Genomic DNA, 27,444 nt, shown 5'->3' on the forward strand with positions numbered 1-27,444 from the left:
TGGCGAGTAAAGTTTTGGGAATCATCAACATCATCAGCCGAGAGACGTCTACTGCTGAATATACATATAGTTATCGTTTTGGGTATATTTGTAAACTATTATGCACTGTCATGGGAAACAATTAAACAATATTATTTATTATCCTTTATTTAATCAGTTGTCGTTCTCATTATACATTACAAAAAATATTAAAACTAACTTAAATTAAATTAACCTAAATTAAAATAACCTTAAAACTAGTAAATGCAGCATTCTTTTGCGAGTCAATCTCAAAGGAAAAACACCATTACTTAACACATGAAATGAAAAATAAAAACATGGATGACAGAAAAATGTAAATGACAGTTGTTTTTTTTTATTTTTACCTTATAAATTAATGAGTCGTCATCAAAAAGGCGTGGTCTAGCAAGCCTAAGTGACAAGAACTTTTAGTTTGCTACCAAAATAATAAAGCTCTTATAAAATTAATATACAGTCTATTTCTCTACTAAAAACGTATTGAATACGGTAATTGAAAGTCAATTAATATTTTTATGTTGATTGCACAAAACCAGCAGATCATTCTATCCTTTTCTGACATTACATATTCAATGATTAAAATTTAAAAGTCGAAAATCTAATGATTAAAATTGACAGATCGGGGTAGGTTGATCTGCTGGCTATTGTACATTTGTAGCTATGGATATGGATGGGTCCTTATGGTATAGATATATCAATATATACCTATACTAATTTTTTTGAGTATTTTTCTCAGTTTTGTTACTTATATATTTATTTTTTCTATTAAGACAGTAGCAAACACCCCGGTTTTCCCTATGCCAAAGATCTATATTCTATAAAATCTTAAAACTAGTCGATTGAATTTATTATTAAAATAAATATTAAATGCGTCTGATGGCGGGCGAATAATTGAATGAAATTACAATATTAATGAAAAATGTAGTCTTTTTTTTCTTAGAGTATTAAATGTATAAAAATAAAAAGTACGTATTTATTGGCAACCATACTTTGAGCATTGTTTAAAAAAAACTTATAATTTAAATCTTATAAGTATAAATTAACATTAAAAGTAGAAAAAATCATTAATTTATGAGTATTATTGAGCACCAAAATGTATCATTCCTATCTTTAGCTGATATTTTATTAAATTAAACCTAATTATAAGTATTCGTATACCTCGATTAATTAATTTTAAAGTTCAAAAATACTTGAAATGATAATTCAAAATTCGTAGAGAGGTACTGAGTATTCGTACGAGTAGAATAGATTAGTAGCATACCATTACATAAATTCTAGGTTTTTTTTTCTTTTTATTATAAGGTATTAGGACATGTTACTATGCGCCTATAGGCTACATTAGGGATGGCGAACCTTTAGGTACACATCGACATGTCAGTTACTTTGAAAAAAATGTGTATTGGAGTTGTAGAAATACAATGAAATATTTTTTACTGTTTATATTTCTCACTCCCAATAAGTAGCAAAAACGTTTACAGTAGGCGAGAGACTGTACCTACCTACTGTACGAGTTTGTTTTACGTGTAACTAAATCGAAACGAGAGCTCGTTCAGCGCTCTGATTGGCCGCTGCGAATGAACCAACTAATCCGAGTTTTCGTTCAATGTATAACAATCTCGTACTAAAGGTACTGATGGTGAGCTGTCACCGCAGTCTAAATACACCTGTGATACTAGACACAACACAAATGCATCGCCGGTTTATACGAGAAATCATAGTTTTACATTTTGCCGTGAACTAAATATTTTTTACCGTGCCTATGGTTCGCCATTCCTGGGCTACACCTTGCATATTCTTAGTAAACAGAGAAACATTTCTTCCAAGTTACGTCCAGTACTTATATAAAACAGCTAGTCAGTAAAAAATTATAAAATAACTTATAAAATCTTAAATAGTTATGACGTCACATTAGAACTAAAGAATGACTGAACTAGATCTACGTACTAAAGGCTCAGTTTAAATGTACAGGTCGAAATCGAACCCGCCACCTCCACTGAGGTAGTCATACAGGTATACCTCCATCTCCTCCAAGGCTTCGATGCTTGGGTCACGAAGAGGGACGTCGCGGATTGAGCGAGCTGATCGGGAGAGGCTATGAGGGAAAAAGAAAAATAATTATTTAATTTCTACAATAAAAGTTTACACAGCATACAATATGCTGTTTCATAACAGCATATTGTATGCTTTACGGTGCTAATAAACTTGAGGATTTACTCCCAATAAGTGCTTTTAGCATGCTTTCTATCTAGCGTTCTGGCAAAAGACCAGTAGTTTTGAACACTAGCACGTACAATCAAGCAAACAAACTCTGCGTTAGCATTCTTGCTAACATTAGAAATATAACGAGTGTTAATTTAGCTGTCTATCAAGCGTTCTGGCGAAGGTATAGTTCTGAAGATTGTCGCGTTCAATAAAGCAAATAAACTCTTCAGCTTTCAATTATTATTAAGTATAGATCTCTACAATAAAAGTAGGAATGTACTTCTACTACATTACTTCTACTACAAAGTATAGGTTGATGGTAACTTACGCAAAATCGGTGTCGGAGTCGAACATGTACTCCTTGTTGAAATGCTCATTGATGTCCTTCATGATGCAAGCCTCCAGCTTCTTGTGCTGGAAACAGACAAACAAATAAAATGATAAATATAATATGTATGTATCGTATGGAGAAACCTCTTATTACTTAATTTAAACCACATATTTGTTATCATCTTGACTGGTTACTAGTTATCATCCTGGCTGACGAAATACAAATAATAAGTGTAATAGGCCTAGTAGGTAAGCCAGAAGTACAATTATTCTCTGTAAAATATTTTTAACTAAAATATTTTCTTTGAAATATTTAGTTGTATAAATACATTTACTTCTGTGGACTAGTAATCCTAGTTGTGGTTTCATGTGAGTTATGTATAATGGTATTATAATATTCAATGACATAATTCTTCTTAAGACAAGAAGAAAGCTTGAAGTAAAAGTATGAGGTACCTTGTAGCAACGGAAGAAGAAGATGGCTCTGATCTGCTCCTGAGGACGCGGCACGATGTCACGCTTGTCTTCTGGTACACATTGCTGGAACGAAGGAGCTTGTTAGAAGAAGACATTTCATTGGTAGATATCAGTAACCTTAGTACGAGTTTGGTGCTCTGATTGGTTGGTTTATTCGAGCCGGCCAATCAGAACGCCTAACGCGGTGTCGTTTCGAATACTTAAACGTAAAACCAGAGGCGGCCTTAGGGGGTGGCGAACAGGGCAATCGCCCGGGGCCTCGCTCTTGCAAGGGCCTCGCGCTACACAACCCAAGCAAATTTATAAAAATATAGATTTTTTAAAACTTTTTATTTTGATCCTTAATTACTTATTCAGGTTATAACATAGCGGTAAATTAAAATAAAGTTAGTTACTTAACTAATTCCATTAAAATTACTAAAACAGCTTTAATTTTACAATAATGTCTTGGCAGTGTATTTCCAACGCATTTGTTGCAAAATTACAGTTCATGAATTGAATGCGGAAGAGATTTTCAAAATAAACTATTTTTATGTTATTGTCGACAACGTGCGCGCAAACTGTCATCCTAGGTTTGAGGCACTTAAACACCATGAGAGCATATTTGGTTTCATGTATAGTAACCTAACCAAATAAGGCCTATGCCCCAATAAAGCCCATTTTGAAAATTTCCCTCTTCCCGATGTCAAATGGTCGCCAAAGTTTGTAGAAGCAACCCGTGCCGCGATTATGGTGGAACCTGCAGTCGAAAACAATCAAGACGTGGAGCGCATTTTTGTTTTTATAAAATTCGGCCAACGTAAACTCTAAGTATTTTTATATTTATCAGTATACGACGTGCCGTGTTTTGTCTGTATGACAATTATATATTTAGCCATCTCCTCACATAAGTGAAATAGCTATAATATCGGTGTATTTCATATAATCGTTGTTTTGTTTACCTATGTGTCATGCCCTAATAAAGCCTACAAAAAAAACGTGTAGGCCTTATTATGGCATAGTTGTTTTTCATTAATTTCATAGAAAACGGATCACCAGCTTCTGTCAAAAAGAAAGCCAATGCATTTAGCAAAAGATGGAAAACGCTGTTAAAATGGTAGAAAGGGGTAAACGGGGTAAAAAGATGCAGAAAAGGGGTGAATGGATATCGGGAAATTCTTCATAGTATCTATTCACCCTTCGAATTTTATGCACCCTGTTTTACCCGGTAGGCTGCTGCAGCCAGATATAACTTCCAAAGAAGTACGCATCATCTAAAGAGTGGTTTCCACTACACGAAAGCTAGGTCGGTCGCTGAATTGGCTACAGAACAAGAAGTTATTCTCATTCGTTTGACTGATGCTGGGGTACCGATGACTTCAAAGATGTTACTTGGGTATTACATGATGAGAAACTCGTTTAGCCTGATGTATAATGACCAAAATTTATTAATAAGATCTCATTACATTTATTATAAGCATTGACAAAGTTTTGTTATAATTAAGAAGTTGAATACTTACTAGTTTTTATTGAGGCCTTATTAAGACATAGGGTTCCCAATAAGGCCAAAGTGACACTTTAGTTATTTGTGTTTACAAAATTAAAATTTTTGTTACTAAAGCCATTTTAATTCCATTATTACAAAGTTTAATAAATAAATATAAGATTTTGAAATTATCAGCCCATTGTCATTTTAAACCTACGAGCTAGGCGGTAATAAAAATAAGGTAGGCCTTATTTGGTTAGGTTACCTTTATGATAGTGAATATGATAGTGAACTTTTGAAACGATGCAGCGACTTGCAAATATCTATGACAGTAGGAGAATCATGTGATATTGATGGACTTAAATTGTACGAAGAACTGAATATGTTCATTCGTGTGTATGAAGGAAACGACGACATTATCTCGGTGCTGAAATACATAATAAAAAAAAATAACCGAAGTTTACCCCACTATCGAAATAGTCCTGAGAATTATTGCCACCACACCTGTTACAGTTGCGTCTGCTGAAAGGAGTTTTTCGAGGCTTAAAATCATTAAAACATATTTGAGGAATTCGATGACACAAGATCGGCTTTCAGCCCTTGCTATTCTTTCCATCGAAAATGACGTAGCTCATTCGTTAGATTATTCTGTTTTAATTAAAAATTTTAGTCTTAGGAAAAGTCGCAAACATCAATTTTAAAATGTATCATCTCTGTATTTGTTAATTTTGCAAATCTTTCAAAGTAAAATCTTTTAAAACAAAAAAAATTATTTATTTATATAACTTTAGTATTTCTCGTCAAACATAACAAGTACCTAAACCAAACAACCAGACCTACTTTCGCATCACATACTTTTTACGAAGGACAAAGGGCCTCGCAAAGACCTGCCGCCCGGAGCCTCGCAATGGGTAAGGCCGCCGCTGCGTAAAACAGACTCATACTAAGGGTACAGAAGACTATGCAAGTATTTGTGCTGCAACAAAGCTTAGAACCCGCCAAGTAGTAAACGGTCTCTAGTCTTAGTACATCTGCAACACCACAAATGCACCGCTATGCACATCACAAATGCGTAGCGGACCATGTAGGAAACTGTTGATATACTTCCTTAGATCACCTCAAAAGTGATGGCACAATCAAATAGTGGGTTTTGTATCCGGACCTCTCGCTCTAGCGTAGAACCATTACTTATAACTGCAGAATTTATATTTAGTTCAACAGACTCACCGAAAACTTCTGGCAGAACTGTAATCCCTCTTGTATGTCATTCTTCAGCTCGCCAGAGACAGGCAGGTTGCTGATCCTCTGAGTGATCTGCTCGTAGTTGGGCTCCATATTGCTGTCGATGTAGCCCAGCTCTTGCATCACACAGGTCACGTTCTGGCTGGCTTGTGCACGTGCGCTCATGCCGAGGCGGGCACGGAGGCCGAGGTGGCGCTGAAGAAAATGGAAAGAAGATTTAAATTGTATATCGTTTTAATGTCAGTTTTCGATAACAATCACAAGTAAGTAGGTTAGCTAGGGGATGACCCGGTGCCCCTTACAGGTGCTGAGGGTGGTTTAGTGAGGTAAAAATCCCACACTTCCTAGTCTTTTATGCCCAGAAAGCTAGGCGCCTTTTGAAGGTTTCACCCCGTCATCAAAAAAAAGTACTAGTATAAGTTAGTTGACTTTGGTATTCAAAGTGGTGTCAGATGAATGCAGATAGGGATGTCGTTATTGAATTATCTTTTTTCCAAATTTAATGGGATCGCTGGTGTTAATGAGATTTACAAAACTTAATAATGGCGAAAAGTAAATACTAATACTAATAAAAGAAAACATGAGTATACACCATAGAACGGTTTTTAGCATGCTATTTTAGACCATGTGTAACAGTACCAATACACGGTAGTACATATTATAGATAAATTAGTATATTTAGTAGTAGTATAATATTGTATTGTGTAGTATAAAAATCCGAATACAACATAACTTACCGACATCCGACTATTGCCAAAGAAGGGTTGCTGTTGTTGTTGGAAGAAGGGTTGCTGGTACTGTTGCTGTGCAAAATAAGGGTTGTACGGCAAGTTGGGGGGGTAGAACACGGGCGCGTTGTAGGGCATCTGATAGTAAGGGTTGGCACTGTATGGACGGAACTGTGTTGGTACCACGTACGGTGGTATCGCTGACTGGGGTTGTGGGAATGGACCCTGGAAAAAGAACATGGGTTTTAATAGTCATCATCATCATCATTCATAGTTCGGACTGTTAAAGTCAATATCAAAATGATTTATTTTAAATAGACCAGGATGAGGTTTTGAACTTCAAAGCAAATATTGAAATATGTATCAAAAATGGCTTTCTGTCGGTCAGTCCTCTAGTGAAGCTAAGTGGTAATAGTAAGCTCTTTTGTAGCTGAGACCCATCTCCAACTTCGCATTAAAAAATGCTATAACCTATCTATGTGGGAATGTAGGTATGTGTGTTGTCAAAATATATAGTTACGGAAACAGAGATAATTGAGATTTTTTGTCATATTTTTCCTATATTAATAGTTTGGTGGTTAAAATAAGGATATCCTAAATTCATTTTCCGTATTTTTATGTAGATTAGGTTCAACGGCCCAATGCGTGTTATCAGTACCTATGTATATTATTGTTATGTAATGTTTGTTCTTATCAATGTAAGAGGCTAGATAATTAACTGTATTTGACAAAATAAAATTATATTTACTAATAATTAATTAATGAGTAAAAAAAATGTACTTAACTTTAAATGTAAATGTACCTACAGTGTAAGTTTTCGATTAATTCTAAGTACACAATTAAAATATTAATTGTACTAAAATTGTTCAAAGTACACTTAAATTATTTTTTATATACAAAATGATTTCAGTAGAACAAAATATTATTTAAGAACTTAATAGAAATAAAAAAACCATGTTTAGATATATTAACTAAGCTAACGACCGAATATTTCGCGACCTTCATCATCGCCTCTTTAGCTCAGTGGTAGAGCACTGGTCTCGTAAACCAGGGGTCGTGAGTTCAATCCTCACAGGAGGCATTGCGTTACTTTTTGTTGTTTTCTATTTTGTTTTATTTTTTTACATTTTTCTATATTTTTTTCAATAAAATTTACTAATATTTACCCCGTGTGGCCTGAAAGTTAATACACCGCCCATTGTTTGTTTTTGTGGTGTAGGTCCTTGATCTTGAATATTTCCTTCGTCATCTTTATTGTGCATAGCGCCACCTAGCGGTTTTGTGATGGTTTGCGAGTTCGGGTCCATGGAGAATCCGGGCGGTAGTTTACTTAGGAACAATGGTGGTATGTGTGAGTTCAGTGGTTCCTTCATAGGTGGCGCTGTTGAACATTTCGCGTATGCGTCTTTTAGTTCTTTGGTTATTTGTTTCAAAAGCTGAGTGCCGAAGCAGCTTTCATAGATCTGTGAAAATAATAAATACAAATGAAATTTTTATTTTGAGCATATTTTATAACAAACAAAAATACATATATTTATTTTCAATTTGTACAAAAATGTAACTTAAGCTAATCTCATAAATACATAGTGTTAGACAAGATCAACTGAATAGTTGCATAAAAATCATTACATTATTAATTTAATAATCAGATTTACAAATGTTTGAGTGTATACCGCTATTTCGGTTCATTACACACGAGCAGTCGTGGCCGAGCGGTTAAGGCGTCTGACTAGAAATCAGATTCCCTCTGGGAGCGTAGGTTCGAATCCTACCGACTGCGAATTCTTTTTGTTATATTTTTTCTTTTTTTTTATTATTTACCTTTAACATGGCATAATCCTTCATGAATTTGTTATCAGCACTATCTAAGGCTTGAGCGGACGCCCAAAATAGGAAACAGAAAAATATTTGAGTCCGCATCTTGTACCTGGGGAAAAAGAAAAATAAATATTAGGCGCTGATTAAGCAAGTGGGATACTCAACAACATAAACGAATAGGTTATTATTTGGTAATTTTAACTACATTTGCTGCCAATTTACTTCTTCTACTTATTACCAATTTTTTTTTTCTTTCGTGTTTGTACAATATCTATGGTAAGTAGTGTATGGTAACTGGTAAGTATTCATCACACGTTTAATTTTTTAGAAGGCTAAACTTTTAGATTGATATGTGTAGGCGAAAAAGTCGGCAATTTTTTTCTTTCAATTAAGCTAATGTGGCAATTTTTGGTCGAGTTTTGCATACATTAAGTTAATACTTATATTCCATTATACAATGTACTTTCACCATTTGTGTTACAAGACCCATGTAATAGGGGGTGAACCTATTGCCATATATTGGGTACAATTTATTCCAGACTCTACTGCTACTATTTTTAATATTTCAATTCATAAAACAAATAAATAGTAAACCAAGCAAGCAAGCAACAACCATATACCTAAACCTAGCCACTTATGCAAATGTACATAATAACACAACTAATTACACTAGTCAAGTCTCCCGGCTTCGCTCGGGTGAACTTTTGAGAAGTGTATTCCTGTTAGGTTTTTTATTCTTTACGTAATTTTCCGGTTAGTAATTTCTCTTTGCAATTACTTATGAGAATGCCTTGTGCAAGGGAATTTTATGTGAAGCTTTTAAAGAAAGTACATAAGTAAGTAGGTCTTTAGTATTGACATCAACCGTCCATGACAGTCTACTGTTAGACTATGGAACGTCTACCTAAATGGGTTTGCTATAAGGTCGAGTTTGTTTTTTGAGGGAGGATAATTAGTCAATGACTTCTCCCGCCTTGGGGAGACGAGACACAGTCCAAGACTGGTGACTAATAAAAAACTTAAATTAAAAACCTAAAACACCCGACTGCGTTTCTTTACTTCTAGTCTGAAGAGCCGGGGCCACGCTAAATCAAGCTAGGTCATGTAAAGCAGCTCGGGACCTTATAGGTATGTTCTTACTATTAATCAATAACATAAAATCAATGTTTGTCGACTTATTGATACAAAAATATTGGACCTAGCTGTAAAATATGTTATTGACAATGTTAAAATTAATTATTGATGTAAACATTAATTTTGAATGCAACAAAATCTTTTGTTTTTACTTAAAAATGAACTTAGGTATAACGAACATGTTACGGTTACTCTGTAACTCTTAAATTAATTATCCAATAGATTAATTTAATAATTTTAATATTCTTCTCCTTAAATTATAAGATATAAACAGATACAAAACTTAACTAACAAAGTAACGCGATGCCTCCTGTGAGGATTGAACTCACGACCCCTGGTTTACGAGACCAGTGCTCTACCACTGAGCTAAAGAGGCGATGATGTTGGTGCCATACTTATGATCCCCTACCTATAAGTAGACATAGAGTAGCTAATGTACAGAGTGATTCATAAACAGTGATTCATAAAACTTTTCTTTGTGATAGTTAGCTACGTGGTAATTTGAACTAATTAAACGGTTTTACTTAGCTTAACCTGTTTGTTTGTTTGGGTAAATTTATATTTATAGTAATTCGTATTTAAGCCCCTTCCTTAAGATCGATCTGATAATATTTGATACACTCTTAATCTTGATGATCATACAATATAAGTCCATTAAAACAATATTTATTGTATGTATTAGGTACTTCTTTATGTTTAAAGATTTTTTGATGACATAATCGTAGATTTTGTTTTATGCATCAGTATAACTTTTCATCTGCGGCTTTGTATACTTTGTATTTAAGTAGTATTCTGTGATTTGCAAAAAAGTGCTAGGCCAACACCACCGTCACCTTGCCAACAATCTCTCATAAACGCTACGTTTTCCGAATTTGTTTAATCACATTATTGCTCTAATTATTAACAAGAAAAACGTTATCAATATATTGTTTAAGTTAATAAATAATAACTGCAAACGCAATTACAATTCTCTAGTTTAACTGGATAGAACTACATCGATACAGAGTACAGAGGCGTCAATAAAAAAAGTTTTAATAGTTACGGCCGCTGATAGTGTTGGAATGTCAGTTATTATTTGTGTTAAGTTTATAGCAAGCTTCATATTTACAGTTAGCCGTTTAACAGATAACCGTTGTGTGTTTTTGTGTGGTCATCGCATAATGGCGGAGATGTGTCAGTTTCCTCTGCGCTGTCTAACACATTTATATGTTTTTATTGCGTTGTAAATATGGATTTATGCGTTTTTTATTTGTTGTTGATTGAATAAATGGATTTTGCTTTGTGCTTGTTCTAGGTATTTGTTGTCGAGTATTAATTATTGTGATGGTCGAATATAAAATATGTTTTATCGATGGATAAGAAACAAACTCTCGTTTGTGATACAGTGTGTGAATAAATTGTGTTTGGTATTTTAGTAAAATAATGAATTTTGTGTTCTTACACACACACGCGACGATGATTATTTGATTGTGTATGGTATAAATATTAGCAGAATACATACGTGTTACATGTTCTTTAAACACGTTAAACACAATAAGAGACCTTAAAAAACATAAAGGTGACGGTGATTAATGTCATTAAAAAATATTAGCAGAATACGTACGTAATTTATAACTCTTAACTAAATTTGAATGAATCTGATTCGTAATACTGAATCTAACCACAGAAACTCCTAGCTATGTCTTTTTGTGCTTTGTCTAATATTTGAGATTTATCTTTATTTTGTAAACTTGCAATAGTCGCTCTTTCTTTAGGTTTGCGCACCACTTTAAGCTAACCGTCGAAATTAGATTGAACCGCTATTAAATGTAAAAGATTTTTAGTTTAATGTGTTTGTGTGTATATTTCTTACTCAATCACGTCAAAATAACTAAAGGGATCGGGATGAAATTTGGAACAGGGCTACACATACGATATTAATTGTATCCTTTGGGACCGCAGGCAATACCGTAGGCAGAAACTTATTGTAAAAGATTACGGTAAAGCACATTACCACAAGTTATTGAAGACAGATATGGCGATGGCGGGAAACATTACTTGTTCATGTTTCAGTTCGATTTCCGGGATGAGACAAAAGTGTGTTAATGTTAGGTTTCAAGAGTTATGACCACATTGTTGTCGAGTTTCATTAGCTTTTCTAATAGATATTGTAATGTATTTAGCTTTGTTTGTAAAAGACAGGTCGGTAATAAATTAGAATGTGGGACTTATTTTCTATTCAACATAATATGATTTATTTTATTATGTAGGTTAAATTGTTGGTTAAACATAATGTGGATAATATGTATTATGATTTTCTGTTTACGCTAGTGGCTACCTACATGTGCAATTTTCTCACACCCAGACCTGGTAAAACAATAGTTATGTGGACTTGTGGACCATAAAACAGTTGGTCCGTGTGGGAATCAAACGCTCGTACAATGGAGGACAGATCCGCCTGATCATTTTTATGTTTTAATGCGAAAAAAGTTAAGCCATAACCCATGATTTATTCATTAAATAGAAAAGTGATAACGTTGCAGCTTAGTGACGCAACACGTGTAATACCTTAGTCAGTGGTGCGTTTAATGTTGTTCAGCTACCTGCGCCGGCGGCGGTACGGCCCACCACCCTACTTCATTCATCAATTCAAGGTCATGGGGCGGGGCTAGAGAGCAGATCTCATCAGGTGCAAGCAAAACATTAACTTAGTGGTGGTCAGGCGCATGTGACCACCATTGTACCTACGTTGCATAGCAGCCAGTTATCCAGCCACTACGCCTACTGTGCAAAAATGCAGTGAATGCAGTCGTTATCATAAGATCAAGTACGAGAACTGACAGTTAGTCGCACCTTGTTGATAAGCTGGTCGTTTATCAAGAGTGATCAGCTTATCGATTGGTAACTATCTTGATTCTAATCCTGAGTAAATCAACTGGGCAAACGAGTTAATAAGTCCGTCAAATGTATGTTTGTGTTATGGGTCGTAGCTTATAAACGGCTTGTCGGTTTTCGTTCGAATGCAGTTTTATGTCTTCTAAACAAATTGTGTTCTTCAGCTTCACTGACAGACAGACTGACGGACAATTCAATTTGACGTTTCAAAAGTGCCTTATTAAGGATTAATTGAAATAAATGCTTTGACTTTGACTTCGTGTCTTCAAAACGGTGTAAAATAAACATTTTTTCTTTCTTTCTTTAAAACCAGCTGTTTTGTGGTCGTCCTTGGCATACAGTGATAGCAGAAGCGGCGGGTATCGGAATGACGTGGAGCGAGGTGAAGCGGGAAGCTCAAGACCGAATGAGATTGAGGACCTCTGTGGACGCCCTCTGCCCTATCTAGGGGACATAGGACTTTAAGTCAAGTCAAGCAACTGTCTTTGACAGTCTACTGCTGAGTACTTAACACGAGGGAAGCCGCGAGCAAAAAGTTAGTTTAAGTATAAGAAAGAAAAAGAAAACAGATATGTTATTAAGAACATCCGTTAGTGCAAGCACTTATTCTTCAACTGAACATGCTCATCATGCACTCAGGCTCGGGTCATGCATTACCACTTGAACACGATTACGAAGCAATATTATGCAAGTAAGAAGGTACAGTTACTCGTGTCGCCTGCTCGATCATACTAGAGATAATCATCTTATCTTTGACGTTAATACTGAACGGATGCTTAGACTCGAAGCTAAGGAGTTAAGAAGTAACTGGGTGGACAAGAATAATATGTATAACAGCTTGTACACTATATAAACTGACGTCTTTGTACCATGTTGTTTAAGTGTGGGAGAGCCATGTTTCGGCATGATTGGGCCGGCTCAACTGGAGTGATTCCACGGCCTCACAGAAAACTGACGTGAAACAACGCTTGCGTTGGGCTTCGTTGTGTGAGTGAGGTTACCGGAGGCCCAATTACCCCCTTCCCAATCTTCCTAAACCTCAAAAGGCCGACAACGCATTTGTAACGCCTCTGGTGTTTCGGGTGTCTATGGACGGTGACGATTGCTTACCATCAGGTGACCCATCGGCTCGTTTACCTGATTATAGCATAAAATAATTGACAAAAGCACAAAAATCAAAAGCTTTTTTATTTTAATGCGCTCATTAACTAGTGCAGATTGAGGAAATATGGACAAATCTAAGGCTAGGAAGCAAGTTTAAATCTATTTGGTATTTTATCAATATCTTTTTATACAGCAAGGTACCTACATTTTTTCAGTTTTGGTTAGATTGTTTATTTATCGCTGAAGCAGGAAACAGTATACCTCTATTGAAATCCAACAAAAACGGCAAGCAAATCACTCCTCAGCGACTAACCTCATTTCCGACTAATCAACCAGGTAAAATGAATGCCTTGGCTTTTAGAAATGCTCATTACGCAAGTCCCAAGTACAGTGGCAGATGGGCTGCGTATGCGCATACCTGTCGGCAAGGCCACGGGAGCAACGACCTCACCCGACCAGCACTATAAGTATGTAATTTAAAAAATATATGATAGTCAATCATCGATTTTTTATACTTCCATACTTAGGTATTCACTTGTTTTGTGGCAAGAGTAATTTAAATTTTTATCTATTATAATTATGTATTTAGTTTTAGCGTGGTGAATCGTAAATTGATTATGATGATAGCGCTGTTTTTTGTCAAAACTAACTGTTTTGTGTTATTGAACATGATCGCTGGGTTTGATTGATGATTGTCGAATTTTGCATTGATAGTTTTAAAAGTACTGCCAATCAAAATGTTTTGCGTGGATATAAATTGACTATGATACAATTAAAAATGAATTCTATAACCAGCTATTGGAGTTTAAAGTTTCTTTTAATCCCTTAAAGTACTATAAATACAACAACAAAAAACCACCAATACTCGTACTCGTGTTTACAAAAACAAAAAAAAAGAAATGAACCAATTCCCATCACATACCTAATAATATCCAATCTAATCCCAAGTTAATCCACTTAAGATCGAAAATGACCGACGTTACTCCATAAAAAATACTCGCAAATACATAAATAACGAGATCACGGATCTCTAACCATGTAATTTATCGGCCCCAGGTAAAGTACTGGAGGTACGCCAAGCAATCATTACAATTTTATCTAACCATAATTTTGGATCACCGCAAAAAAGTCAATAAAGAAACTTCACAGTTCATTGCTTTGGAATATGGATTGGTAATATCACGTGCTACGTGAATCGTGGATGGAGAAGGCAGTGTAACGTAAAATGATATCGAGCGAAGTTTATTAGGGAATTCTAGTTTGAAAGTGAAGAGGTACAAATTTCGTTTAGGCGTTTTTGCCATAGGTACCTATTATAGGAAGCAAGTGTTCACCTTACACATAGGATTCACTTAGTTTTACTATAGATAGACTAATTTCCGTGGTACTTGGCGACTGGGCTTCTCCCAGTTGTGCCTTAGGCTTAATGGCTTACGTCATTCTGTCTCCTGCAATAAATTCACCGAGAGAAATGGAATATTCATTATCACTGAGACATATGGACTTAATATGTAAAAGTGAAAATTGAGATGAAAACTAGATCCAACACTTTAGATTCAACTTATAGGTTTACCTCAAAATTGGAGCGATGATTCATGACAAGACGAACAATAATAAAGACAGAGGAACAAAAAATGGCTTGGCTAACAAGAGTATAATTTCTTCTCTTGGGTACCACTAACGACTGTTTAATGATTGGTTAGAAGTGAATGACAGTAGATCACGAGATCTGTGGTCTGATCATCAGGTGAGGCAAAGTGTTATTATGGTCTTCATTAAGTATGGATGGATAGACAAATCAACAGAAAACAATTTTGGTATTATATAGCTTAGCTGAGTCCGTTTCCACCAGTGCTAAGCTATGTGTGCCAATGAATATGATTGGTAGAAGCCAAACGCATCCACAGCAACGTAGCATAGCACATCTTTGGTGGAAAATCACTCTAATTCTATATTAGGGAGGTCCATGGAACAGTAGACCGTCACGAGCGGTTGATGATGAACAGAACTTGCTATAAGTGAGCGAACTTTATGAACTAACTTTGCTTAGAAATGAGCTGGAAGTCATAATACGCATGTATCCCACGATTCTAGCAATAACCAGTTTTAAAATAACTTTTTGCTGCAATTTATCAATTATGAATGTGCAAACCGGTAATCTATGCAATCTCTCGACATCCATTAGAATCAATCAATTAAGTATAAAATAAGCTTCCGGCGCAGACGCATCTTAACTATTTCTATAACCCGATTGGTCAGTTTTTAGAGTACCGTGGTCTAGGGGTGGTAAGCCTGTTTTCCTGTTGTCTGTCAGTTTGAGTTAAAAATAATGTGTGTAGAAGATTAATGTACATATACAGGGTGACTTTGAATTCGACGTATTCCTCTCGGGAGGTGATAATACAACTAATTTCCTACAAAAATAGCCCTGAGGTCCTTGGGCGGAAAGTGGCTAGTTTCTGAGATATTCAACATTTTTGGTTTTGGTAAAAATATCCCGAATGGATTACAAAAACATCAATAAATAAAAAAATACTGGTTGGATTTTAGTTATTTTAGTTTTAGTCAGTTGCCAATACATCAGTTATCATTTATAAATACTAATAATGGCAGAAATATCATTCGTTTTAAAATAGCAAGTAATTTTCTATGAAATTTTGTGTTGTTTCACTAATTTGGTCAATAGATAACTGGATTTATTTCGAAAAAAATATATGACACTAAGCGTACAAACTGTTAGAAAAACTTCCTTGGTTTATTAGCTACCCAGAAACGTAAAATTATTTACAATATTCCCAAAAACAAATGAATTAATTGATGATAAGTAGAGTGTAAAGAGAAAAGCGCAATTTCAAAAACATATTAATTTGCAAAATTTTGTTCAAAATCATCTTCCCTACGACGAATACATGCCCGAACACACTTCCTTATCCCTATGACGTTCACTCTTGGGCTGAATATGCGTTTTATTTCGTAATTATCTTCAAATATGTTTCGGAGAAGAATTACGATACACGGCCAATTCCTTCTGTATAAACAAGAGAATTCATGTAAAAATCAACCGGCGTTAGGTTCTGGTCATTGTGCATGCCATGTAGTTGGACCGCCCTACTAATCCAATGCCTGAGAATCAATGTTTTCGACCATTGCCGCACAATAGTTCGATAATGCACTTGACAATCGTCATGTGGAATAAATTCGTCAATCAAATTAATAAATTAATTCAATAAGTAGAATAAGTTCATTCATCTTGTTTCTAAATTCAAATTTAAAACAATGACCCTAGCACATTCCTTAATTTTTTTTCATAATTCTCACCATTTAAATTGTTGGATGTAAAGTAGGGTCCAATCAAATAATTATTTATGATACCCCTGCAAACATTCGAATTAAAACCGCGATGCGCTAACGATGGTTTACTTTTTTCGGATTTTGTTGACTTTTTGTGGCTAATAATGGATATTGTGATAGTTTATCCAGCGCACTATCGAACTACTGTGAGGCAATGGTTGGATACCTTGGTTCCCTGGCGTTATATTGGCATGGGGGTCCAACTACATGGCAAGCGCGATGTCCAAAATCTAAAGCTGGTTGATTTTTACATGAAGTCCCTTGTTTATGCAGAGGGAATTGGCCGAGCATCGAAATTCTTCTCCAAAACATAGCGACGAAATAACTTTTTGACGCATATTCATCCCAAGAGTGAACGTCATAGGGATAAGGAAGTGTGTTCGGGCATGTATTCGTCGTAGGCAAGATCATTTTGAACAAAATTTTGCAAATTAAGATGTTTTTGAAATTGCGCTTTTCTCTTTACACTCTACTTATCATCAATTAATTCATTTGTTTTTGGGAATATTGTAAATAATTTTACGTTTCTGGATAGCTAATAAACCAAGGAAGTTTTTCTAATAGTTTGTACGCTTAGTGTCATATATTTTTTTCGAAATAAATCCAGTTATCTATTGACCAAATTAGTGAAACAAAACAAAATTTCATAGGAAATTACTTGCTATTTTAAAACGAATGAAATTTCTGCCATTATTGGTATTTATAAATGATAACTGATGTATTGGCAACTGATTAAAACTAAACTAACTAAAATCCAACCAGTATTTTTTTATTTATTGATGTTTTTGTAATCCGTTCGGGATATTTTTACCAAAACCAAAAATGTTGAATATCTCAGAAACTAGCCACTTTCCGCCCAAGGACCTCAGAGCTATTTTTGTAGGAAATTAGTTGTATTATCACCTCCCGAGAGGAATACGTCGAATTCAAAGTCACCCTGTATAAAACTCTTCCGTTACTGAGTGACTGACTGACAGACAACGCACAGTCGAAACTACTGGTCGTAGACAGCTGAAATTTGGAATGTAGGTTCCTTGGGATATGTAGGGGAGCACTAAGAAAGGATTTTTGGAAATTCAACCCCCAAGGGGGGAAAAGGGGTAAAAACGTTTCTATGAAAAATCTTATTCCTTGGGTTTATAAACTTGAAACTTGGCATGAACACGTACATAGGCAAGTAAATATGTTTGACATTATAAGTTTTTTAAAACTACCCTCCAATCGTGATTTAGGTGGTGCGATTGGGTGACTGATTTATTAACGCACAGCCGAAACCGCTCGGTATAGGAGTCTGAGATTTTGAACAGAGGTTCCTTTAGTAACATAAGTGAGCACTAAGAAGGGATTTTTGAAATGTCAACCCCCAAGGGGGGAAACGGGATAAACTGAGCCGGGGCTGCGGGAAAGTTCTAACGAGATACCGTGGCCCCGGAACGCAAAGGGCAACTGAAGGAACGAGGTGGGTTTTAGTCAGTATAAGTCTGACACTCCCTTCCGTTCCACCTAGAGCGGGAGAGGTCATTTGATTATTTCTCATCCTTAAAAAAAGACTTTGTATGACAACTTTCAGTCGTCTCTTTAACATACATAATTATGTACATACATGCATAACATTAATAACATCACGCCTTTAAATCTCTATTTTGTGTTAACACTACCATTTTTTTTATATGTTTGTTTGTTTACACATGTAATCGATAAACTCCGAAACTACTGAATCGATTTCAAACATTCACCATTAGAAAGCTACATCATCCCTGAGTAACACAGGCTATATTTAATTCCAGTTGTAACAAGATTTCAGCCTGTGGAAGAAAAAACCCTGTCGAGATCATTAAAAAACGCTATATATAACCGAATTACACGTGGGCGAAGCCGCGGGCGGAAAGCTAGTAACCAAGTAAAGCTTCCTGAAGTCCAAATCTTTTTTGGATACGCATTACATGTAGATGTGCTACATACATATATGCATCACTTCACGCCTGTCTCCCACGGAGGTAGGTAGAGACAATAGAACGTCAATTCCACCACTTCTTTCGCTGCATCAACAATCATCATCAGTCTTTGCATGTATCTGTGGATGTGCTATGAGTTACTTAATATTGAAAACGACTTAAACAAACCGACTTTAGTAAAAAGTGATACCGGCTAAATTAATAACATCTTCCTTTTTAGGCAAGTCGGTTAAAAATAGAAATTGAATGCAAATTAAATACGTACGGAACCGTAATTAACATTTCTTAATGCTATTAAATAAAAGCTTCATCAAAGTAATATATTCAATGATAACTATATTATTTTTAACGATCGTTAAAGAATATTATGTGATGTTATTTCAATTCATATAAGAATTATATCATTCTATTATATTTATTGCACATAATTAATGAATTAATATAATTTTAACGAGTTAACTGATGAAAGTAATTGTATGTAATTTCCGTAGAATATGATTTAATTATTCATATAAATAAAACAGTTATGATATATTTATTACCAATAATATTTAAGAGGTGTCTCGAGTACATTCAAAGCGTATTTTATGTGCATTTTATATTATACGATACGGATGTGAATTTTCTAATAAAAAGTTAAAAGCTATTTCTACGTCTTTGTCAATCGATTTATGAAATAGGCCGACCTATTCCATATTTTCCTATACATACATACAGGTAAAACAAAGAACCTTTTTTATGAAGTCGGTAAATAATAAATAAATTAATTGGATTTCCTTTGCATCTTTCTCGGCCTTCTTTCCTATATCATCATGATCATCATCAGCCTGTTCTCGTCCACTGCTGGACATAGACCTCTCCAATGACACGCAACTGAACTCAAACTTCAGCCCTACGCATCCAACCACTACCAGCCACCTTGCGGATATCGTCACTCCAGCTAGCTGGAGGGCGCCCTACACTACGCTTGCCTAGACGCGGTCTCCACTCTAGAACACGTTTACCCCAACGGTCATCGGTTCTTCGACAAATGTGACCTTTCCTATATAAGAAGACTAAAGCCCAGGGGCCTTAGTCTGCTATTACAATTGTGTCAGAATGTTCGATCACTGAGCAGTGCAAGAGGGACGGAGCTATGTAGGTTGTATAGCTCCATCCCTCTCGCACTGCCCAATGATCGACCATTCTGACACAATTGTAATAGCAGACTAAGGCCCCAGGATTAAAGACTGTGGTCTATTGTGCTCAATAGCATAAACACTAATAAATGAGGTGTATTAATTTCTCCTATTAAAACAGTAGAATTTATAGCGTAATTTCGCATTATACTGTTACAAATTACGAAACCTAACCTTTTAGTACGGTCCTAGGTAAATCTATTAGGTAGTTAAACAGTTATTAGTCCATTATATTACTGGGTCAGCTTCCAGTGTTACGTTTCCAGTTTCTGTTTGACATCTTAGACCTTTAAGGAATTGGATCTCTATAGAGTTTAGAGGTCTGTCTCTATTGCCATTAGTTTTGATGTGGATTTTCAAAATATTCCGCGTTAGTATCGTCGTCACGCCTTTTATCGCCGTAGAGGTAGGCAGAGGTGCACATTACGTCACTTGATGCCACTGGACAGTGGACACTCATTTTTCACCAGATGGGGTGAGCTTATTGCCATATACTGGGCACAATTCTAGTCAGTGCTATTACTGAGACATTAACGAAAAACCGAAAAAAGCCCAGTAATACTTTGCCCGACCTAGGAATCGAACCCGAGACCCCTTGTCCAGCAGCCGTACTCGACCATCGAGGTAGTAAAAAACAAAAAATGAAATTTACGTAGGTGTACAGAAATTACAGAGTAACCAAATAGTTAATTTAAATGTCTACACAAAATAATAACATGGCTTAAAACAATTAATTGTTGCTATATAATTATAGGTCATGTTTGTATGTGTTTAAGGTGTATTATTATATGTTATTAACTATGAAATACTGTGGAGAACAGTTATGGGACAGCCTCCTTTTGTTTTCGTGGGCGTGGACACAGCTGTGCGAGGTTTCCTGACACCAATTCCTTAGTAAGCTTTAAAGATAAATTTGAAATTTTCTGTAGTAGATTCCGAAGTTAGTCTGGCCATTATCTGGTCTGTAATGCCTTATTAATCTAGTGGCGAATAGAGCTACCACGGCTAACACGACCCTTAAAACAAAGAATCGACTGTAATAGGCTGTGGCTCTGTGCATCATCATCAGCAAATCACACATCGATGGTTTGAGCATTAATGACCACATAACTCGGAAAAACTCACATTTGTGCTTGCCGTTGGTAGGTGTCGAACATGCACCCTCAGGAATGAGGAGCTTAAACCTCTGGTCTTAAACCTCCGGGTCACCACGACATCAAACAATTATACAGATATCCATGCTAATAGAATATACCGTATATAACTTGATCGGGATCTTAATAGAATCGTGCTGAAGGCCTAATACATTATAACTGCTTTATAATAATAATCTTTACAGCATGATTAATGATATCATAAATCATTAAGTAGGTTTATATGCCGATATGAGTTACAACCCAGCTTATTAAGCACGTTTAAAGAGGCGTTTTTGCGCTTGCCAGATGGCAGCACTAGCGATAATGGCAGCCCCGCCAATTAGTGTCACTGTCAAATGTTTATTGGACGATGGGTATGTTTAACAGCTTTTGGTATAGAAATCTTATGTTAAGTAGTAATACTGGTTAGTTCAAGAGTTTAAAGTAATATTTATTAAATGAATTTTCAAGTAGGTACTTAAAAGGCTGCATGTTCCAATATCCCTTTTTGGTGTCTTCAGTCAACTAAAGTTAGGGTGACATTATTCAAAATTGAATTATACCCACAAACTTTTTTTCATCACTATGCAATGACTTTTCTCACCTTAGGTAGGGCGAGAGAGATATATTATGGTTTGGAACAACACATAGGACTTTTTTATCCCACGGAACCAAAGTCGCTAGCAGAAGCTAGTTAATAATATTAGTTGAGATAAACTCCGACATTCGTCTACTAAGTAACGGTCTGACCATATAACGTTAAATCAATAAATAAGTTGCAAGTTGCAATATAACTGTTACAGTAACGTACTAGACATTTGTCAGTGTGAGTGCATGAATAAACTTTACTAACATTCACTCAAGAGATACAGTCGTGGACGCAAGTTTGTAGTGTTTACTTAAGACTGTGTATAGGTTGAATAGCACAACTTGTTATGTGAGGTGTACTTCTTTATATTGAAGTGTTGATTTTGTCACTTTTTTTGTTGAGGTATCTAGAGGGTGTATTATTTTAGACGTGAAGATTTAATATCTATCGTACCTAGTGTGTTTAAATTATAAAAATGTTGTTATAGAGCCTAATTGCTATATATAACTTGAATGGCCCAACCCCTACAGATTACCAAGATGGACCGATTAATATTGATGTGTACTTATTATTTGGTTAAAAAATAGTCAAAGGTTAAGCATTGCCATTTAATGTGGCAATGTCTTTTGGGCACCCTACTTTACGACTCCGATGAGGACAATTTTTTTAAATTAGTTTTTATTTATTTTCCTATTTATTAGGTTTCTTTAAATTTTAAGTTGTAAACATTTTAGTCTTAGTTTTTCTTAAGCTTATTCGACGCTTTAAGTTTTTATGTTTCTTATAATTATATAATTTTTATTTTAAAGTTGTAAATCTTAGTTTTAACTTAAGTCAATATAAAATCATATCATATTTTTATAACAGTAGTTTGGCAATACTTTTTTAATGAATTAATCGAATCGAATCGTAGGAATATCAATAAAACTTAACGATTACATACTGTTATGTTCAGATTTCTTACAAATGTTACAGCACCTTTCACATGATATAACCATATAACAATTTGATTATATATGGATTTGGATTTTGTTTAAATAACCATTAAATATACTTACTACTATTAACTACAAATGTGTTTGTTTGTCTTTCACGTCGCAATGGATAGCTGTTATAGAATGTTTTATATAGGGTGTAAAACGAATGCTTCCAAACGCCGAAAACAGGAGATGGTAGAAAAAAGAGATTTGTTTGAAAAAAAAGGAACTTAATGTTTATGAATGGCTTCCCCACTATCGATACATCACATAATCGAGCTGCGACATAAGTTTGAGATCGACGTTCGTGATTAATGCTCTAACCTTCTCAGTATGAGAAGAGGCCTTTGCTCAGCAGTGGGCATTTATAGGCTGATGATGATTACGTCACACTGCTCTAATAGTTACTTAAGTAAGCCAATAAACATAATTATAAATTAAAAATCGAATCGCTTAAGTTGTGTTATAACCAATCTTAATCCAAAATCTATGGATCGATCTTATTTTTCACAGAAATTCTATAGAATTAATGTCAAAAACAAATCTTAATCAGTTAGAAATAAGATCAGTAATTGAAATCGGCGGTTACAGAGAGTTACAGTAAGTACCTACTTAGTGATCTGACCTCACTTAAGTAAAATACAGTTGTGTGTTTACTTATTCACACGCGCGAAACGGTAGGCCCAACTAACAGTTAGCACTTAAATTATAACGTAACTCATTCAAAGTGAGCACCCGTTACTTTGCATATTATTCGCCAAAACTATTATTTTGTTGGTTAATTTATTATTTATAATGATAAAAAGGTGGTTAAAAGTTTATTTACCGTGAAACTTTTATGTTTTAATTTTGAATAATGGGTATTTTAATTTTATATTAATTGTTTTTAATTTTATTTTAAACTCCAAAAAGAGTAAAGTGAGTGTTTATTTAACACCTGAGCTGCGGACTAGCTAACGCGTTACCGGGGCTCCGGCACGAAAAAAGGAGTAGGAACGGGGAGTTTTTTAGTCAGTAAGAATCTGACACTCCCTCTCGCCTCACCCAAGGCGGAAGAAATCAGTAGATGATTATCCTACCTGCTTATTTCTTTTGGAACAATTTAAAGGAATCTGGGTAGACTCCTTCCTGATTTGAGTTCACAGGGATTTTGCAATTGAAAGACATACCCCGAGTTAGAACCCAACATATCCTGCTCAGCAGTGACTATTAATCTAACAAACCACTCAAATAAGAACACGCTGAATAAATCCCCATTCACGAACACTTCAATTACTCACAGTACATATCTACTTCAGAACGATCTCAAAGGTGCTGACTTTGAACTAGTCGTGTTATAAAGACGTTATAATTTCAAACAGCACATTAACCTGCCCTGAAACTTAGCAAATACCTTCAAAAGATTTACAACCTTAACACAAAAGAGGTAGAGTTTAAACTTGAATAACAAAGTAAAGTATAGCTTCATGTGCTGTTAGTGGTTGATAACCTATGAAAGCAAATACTCTCAAAAGATTTACAACCTTAACACAAAAGAGGTAGAGTTTAAACTTCAATAACAAAGTAAAGTATATCTTCATGTGCTGTTAGTGGTTGATTTTTTTAGCAATTTGTAAGGCAACGGTACTGTGTGAGTTTGTTAGTGAGAAACTAAGATAAGTATCGAGATCGACTTAATTGAAGTTGTCGAGTAAAAAATGATGTAATTATCTGTGCTCGCTTCCGGCAGTGTAAATGTACCTTTAGGAATGAACGGATGAATGAATGGACGGATATTTTTTAGTGTTAGTGATGTGCTCTCGGGCTTTTTGCGATTACACCTTCCATCAGCTGTCAGTAGTACCTTAAGAATACATTTATATCTGTGTGTACAAGTACCACGGTATTATTTAGGTAATTCATAAAATATTGTATTGTTTTAATCTGGTTTTTTTTGATCTGCGGATTGAACTGTAGTTTACTTTCAACAACGCTTTTTATTAAGGTTTTATACGTAATTTATCTTTATTAGTTTTTGAAATAAGATCATTGGTAGGTTACTACTAAGATACCTGTTTAACAAAATTCAATTCTAAAAAAACCTTAACTTAAACAAAATAAAAAAAACTATTATTCATTGCCTGTGTCTATCCACTGCTAGTTTAAAAGTCGGTGTCACACATACATAGAAAAAAACATACTGGCCGAATTGAGAACCTCCTCCTTTTTGAGAAGTCGGTTAAAAACAAAACGTTCCAACAAGGTTGCATGCACGTAGCACATAGCAAAATAAAAAAAAAGCATTTCAAATTTTAAATCAACTTTTAAATTAAACCTTCACTCAAGTGGAAATATCATAAATTTTTCACAGTGTCTGTGCTGATGCGGAGAATGAAATAATATGATTTATGGACTGAAGCTTTCATGCTATAACTGTAATATAATTTCATGTCCGTTTAAATGGAAATGCCAAATGCAAATGTGAGTGCATTCAATTACCTGCTGAAGTAGATAGAATAATTGGCAACGTCAGAAAAATATGAAATAGAAAATTCAGGCACTTTATGGTTGAGATTGAATTTAAATATTTATTAAAGTAAGAATTAATGCTTAGTAAAAGTGAACTTAGTAGTTGGCCCGGAATCTGGAATTGTCCCCAATATATAGTAATAGGCTCACCCCTATTACATGGGACTTGTACAACACAAACGGTGAATAGTGGGTGTACATTGTACAGTGGCAATAGGTACATGCCGTAATGAGTACCTCTGCTTACCCCTTCGGGGCTAAAAGGCCCAATTCTTTATGTAATTAGAATCATTTTTCATAAACTGCGGTAAATATTATTATTAGAAATTAAAATTCAAAAAATATTTTGTCACGGGAATTAACGACGAGTTCAAGTTTGCTAAACTATTAATGAAATAGTTTAAAAGTATTTTTTTTGCAATAACAATACCTCGATACAAGATACAAAAATAGAAAGTGGATTTGTTTGTTTGTTTGTTACGCTTTCATACATAAAACACGCAACTAATTTCAATTAACTTTGGCAAAAACATATTGGTTAATAAAATTAACCACGCCTAATAGAGACAATACAAGAAGTTTCTAAAAAACATTGCCTAGTACTCTTGGTTTTAGGAGAATTGAAAACCTTTAAAAGTATAGAGTTAAAAAAGTTCACATGTATTTGTTAATCGAGTAAGTAATTATAAAAATGGATGTTCGTGCTAGCCGACATTATCATGAGATTGGAATGACTGACAAAATGTTACTTAGGTACATGTTGGAAGAAGTTTTAATGCAGTATGTATAGAACAATGTCTGCCCTTAGGTAATAATAAAAAAGTTCGATTAAACACGCGAGTGTAATGATCTCTTTTTTAATGGGGAAAATCATACAATGACCTCTCCCGCCTTGAGTGAAACGAGAGGGTGTCAGACTCTTGCTGACTAAAAACCACCCAGTTGGTTCTTCTGCTTTTGGAGCCTGAGCCCCGGTAACCCGCTAGGTAGTCAGCAGCTCCGGCACCGTAATGACCTCTAAAGTACTAGTCAACAAGTTGATGTTTCAACATTTGAGACATTGAAGAAGTTTATACAACAATTGAGAAGTCAACAAACTTGATTGATGACTGAAGACATTTTTAATCGGTGAATTAATAAATCAAGAAATCTAATATGAAGATATATAGCACCCTAGACTAGAACATCACACAGGCTTCTTTTAATCCTGAGAAACGTATGATTCCCATTACAAACAACGTAAGACGTTGTTTTTAATGTAACAACAACATAAGACGTTGTTTTTACGTAAATAAAACTTGTGACTTCAACGTCCTTTGACTAATAAGTCAACCCTAATAATTTGGTATAGTGCCGGCACAATAAAATCTAAATAAAGGAGCGATAAACTCCGGCTTAATGTACCCCGGGAGCCGGTTGGAGGGTTTTACTCACAATTAGCTTGCTTTACTACCGACCATGGGTGCAAAAATGTCCCCAGTGCGCGACGAATGGGTTAAGGGCGCGTGTCTTTTGTTTTAAGAGTTTATTTTAAGAAGAATGGAATATATAGGTATATTGGTTGTATTTTTAAGTTAGTAGATGTGTTGTTAGAAAAATAATTGAAAAGCGATGTGTATTTCAGTTGATTTTCAGTTTTGTTTTGTTTCAAAACAATTTGTATTATATGTAAGTAATGACAAACACGCCAGGTAGCTAAGTTAAAAATCTTTTTGAAAATAAAGTTAAGTATTTAATTGTTTTCAGACTAATGATTTTACTTATAATGTGTACTTATTTCCTATGTAATTTCTTTGTTCGTAAACATAAAGGTGTATAAGTTTACATCACTATCCCTTTGTTCAAGTTAGCGAACTTTTCCCATCGATGTTTATTTTGAAAGCTCGAATTGATCACATAAGTCAAATGTACTAAATATTTCTTCCCAGTACAAACTAAAACCACTATTTATTTAAGTATACAAAACATGCATGAAAAAGAAAACTATACGAAAAAAGTTTTTTTTTTCAAAAAAAGCTAATAAACACTTCACATCGCCAATAAAAAACCAAACAAAAAAAAAAAATTAATAAAATTGAATTAATCATTAAAAAAATCTAAAAATAAATTCCAAAAAAAATAGATAAGTTGCAGCTTTCCGACTCACCGTTCTCCGTGGTACACCGTGCACTAATAGCGACGCGGCGCAGGCGCAACTATGCGGTGCGCGCGCAGAGCAATGACTTCGACGCTCGCACTTGACCTTGTGGGGAGCAAGTACGCGAAACATCAACCCGTACTCGTTTTATACTAGCTTTCTGCAGTCACATACGGATGGGAGCTTTGGAGAGCTTTAAAGAGCTTTTTGAAAAGGAATAT

The 27,444-nt window shown here is 35.0% G+C and overlaps 1 protein-coding gene and 3 non-coding genes across 4 annotated transcripts; 2 read left to right on the forward strand and 2 right to left on the reverse strand.

Moving 5' to 3' along the window:
* Window positions 1-131: 131 nt before the first annotated feature.
* On the reverse strand, window positions 132-27,375 carry LOC118263062 (uncharacterized). Its single transcript, XM_035574833.2, has 8 exons — window positions 27,233-27,375; window positions 8,284-8,389; window positions 7,629-7,925; window positions 6,472-6,687; window positions 5,720-5,929; window positions 3,007-3,090; window positions 2,549-2,634; window positions 132-2,110 (listed from the first exon to the last, which is right to left on the reverse strand). The coding sequence occupies exons 2-8, from the start codon at window positions 8,380-8,382 to the stop codon at window positions 1,975-1,977; spliced, it is 1,128 nt and encodes a 375-aa protein (XP_035430726.2). The 5' UTR covers window positions 8,383-8,389; window positions 27,233-27,375; the 3' UTR covers window positions 132-1,974.
* On the forward strand, window positions 7,472-7,543 carry Trnat-cgu (transfer RNA threonine (anticodon CGU)). Its single transcript has one exon. It is a non-coding gene; the product is annotated as a tRNA-Thr (tRNA).
* On the forward strand, window positions 8,161-8,242 carry Trnas-aga (transfer RNA serine (anticodon AGA)). Its single transcript has one exon. It is a non-coding gene; the product is annotated as a tRNA-Ser (tRNA).
* On the reverse strand, window positions 9,719-9,790 carry Trnat-cgu (transfer RNA threonine (anticodon CGU)). Its single transcript has one exon. It is a non-coding gene; the product is annotated as a tRNA-Thr (tRNA).
* Window positions 27,376-27,444: the final 69 nt, after the last annotated feature.

The sequence above is a fragment of the Spodoptera frugiperda genome, chromosome 12 (genome assembly GCF_023101765.2).
Source record: "Spodoptera frugiperda isolate SF20-4 chromosome 12, AGI-APGP_CSIRO_Sfru_2.0, whole genome shotgun sequence".
Lineage (NCBI taxonomy): Eukaryota > Metazoa > Arthropoda > Insecta > Lepidoptera > Noctuidae > Spodoptera > Spodoptera frugiperda.

Excerpts from the sequence above, each read along its gene's own strand:
- LOC118263062 (XM_035574833.2), bottom strand. The coding sequence starts at position 8,382 with ATGCGGACTCAAATATTTTTCTGTTTCCTATTTTGGGCGTCCGCTCAA. Across the intron at positions 5,930-6,471 it reads TTGGCAATAGTCGGATGTCG|CGCCACCTCGGCCTCCGTGC; the intron begins GTAAGTTATGTT and ends CATTTTCTTCAG. Across the intron at positions 2,111-2,548 it reads GACTCCGACACCGATTTTGC|CCTCTCCCGATCAGCTCGCT; the intron begins GTAAGTTACCAT and ends TTTCCCTCATAG.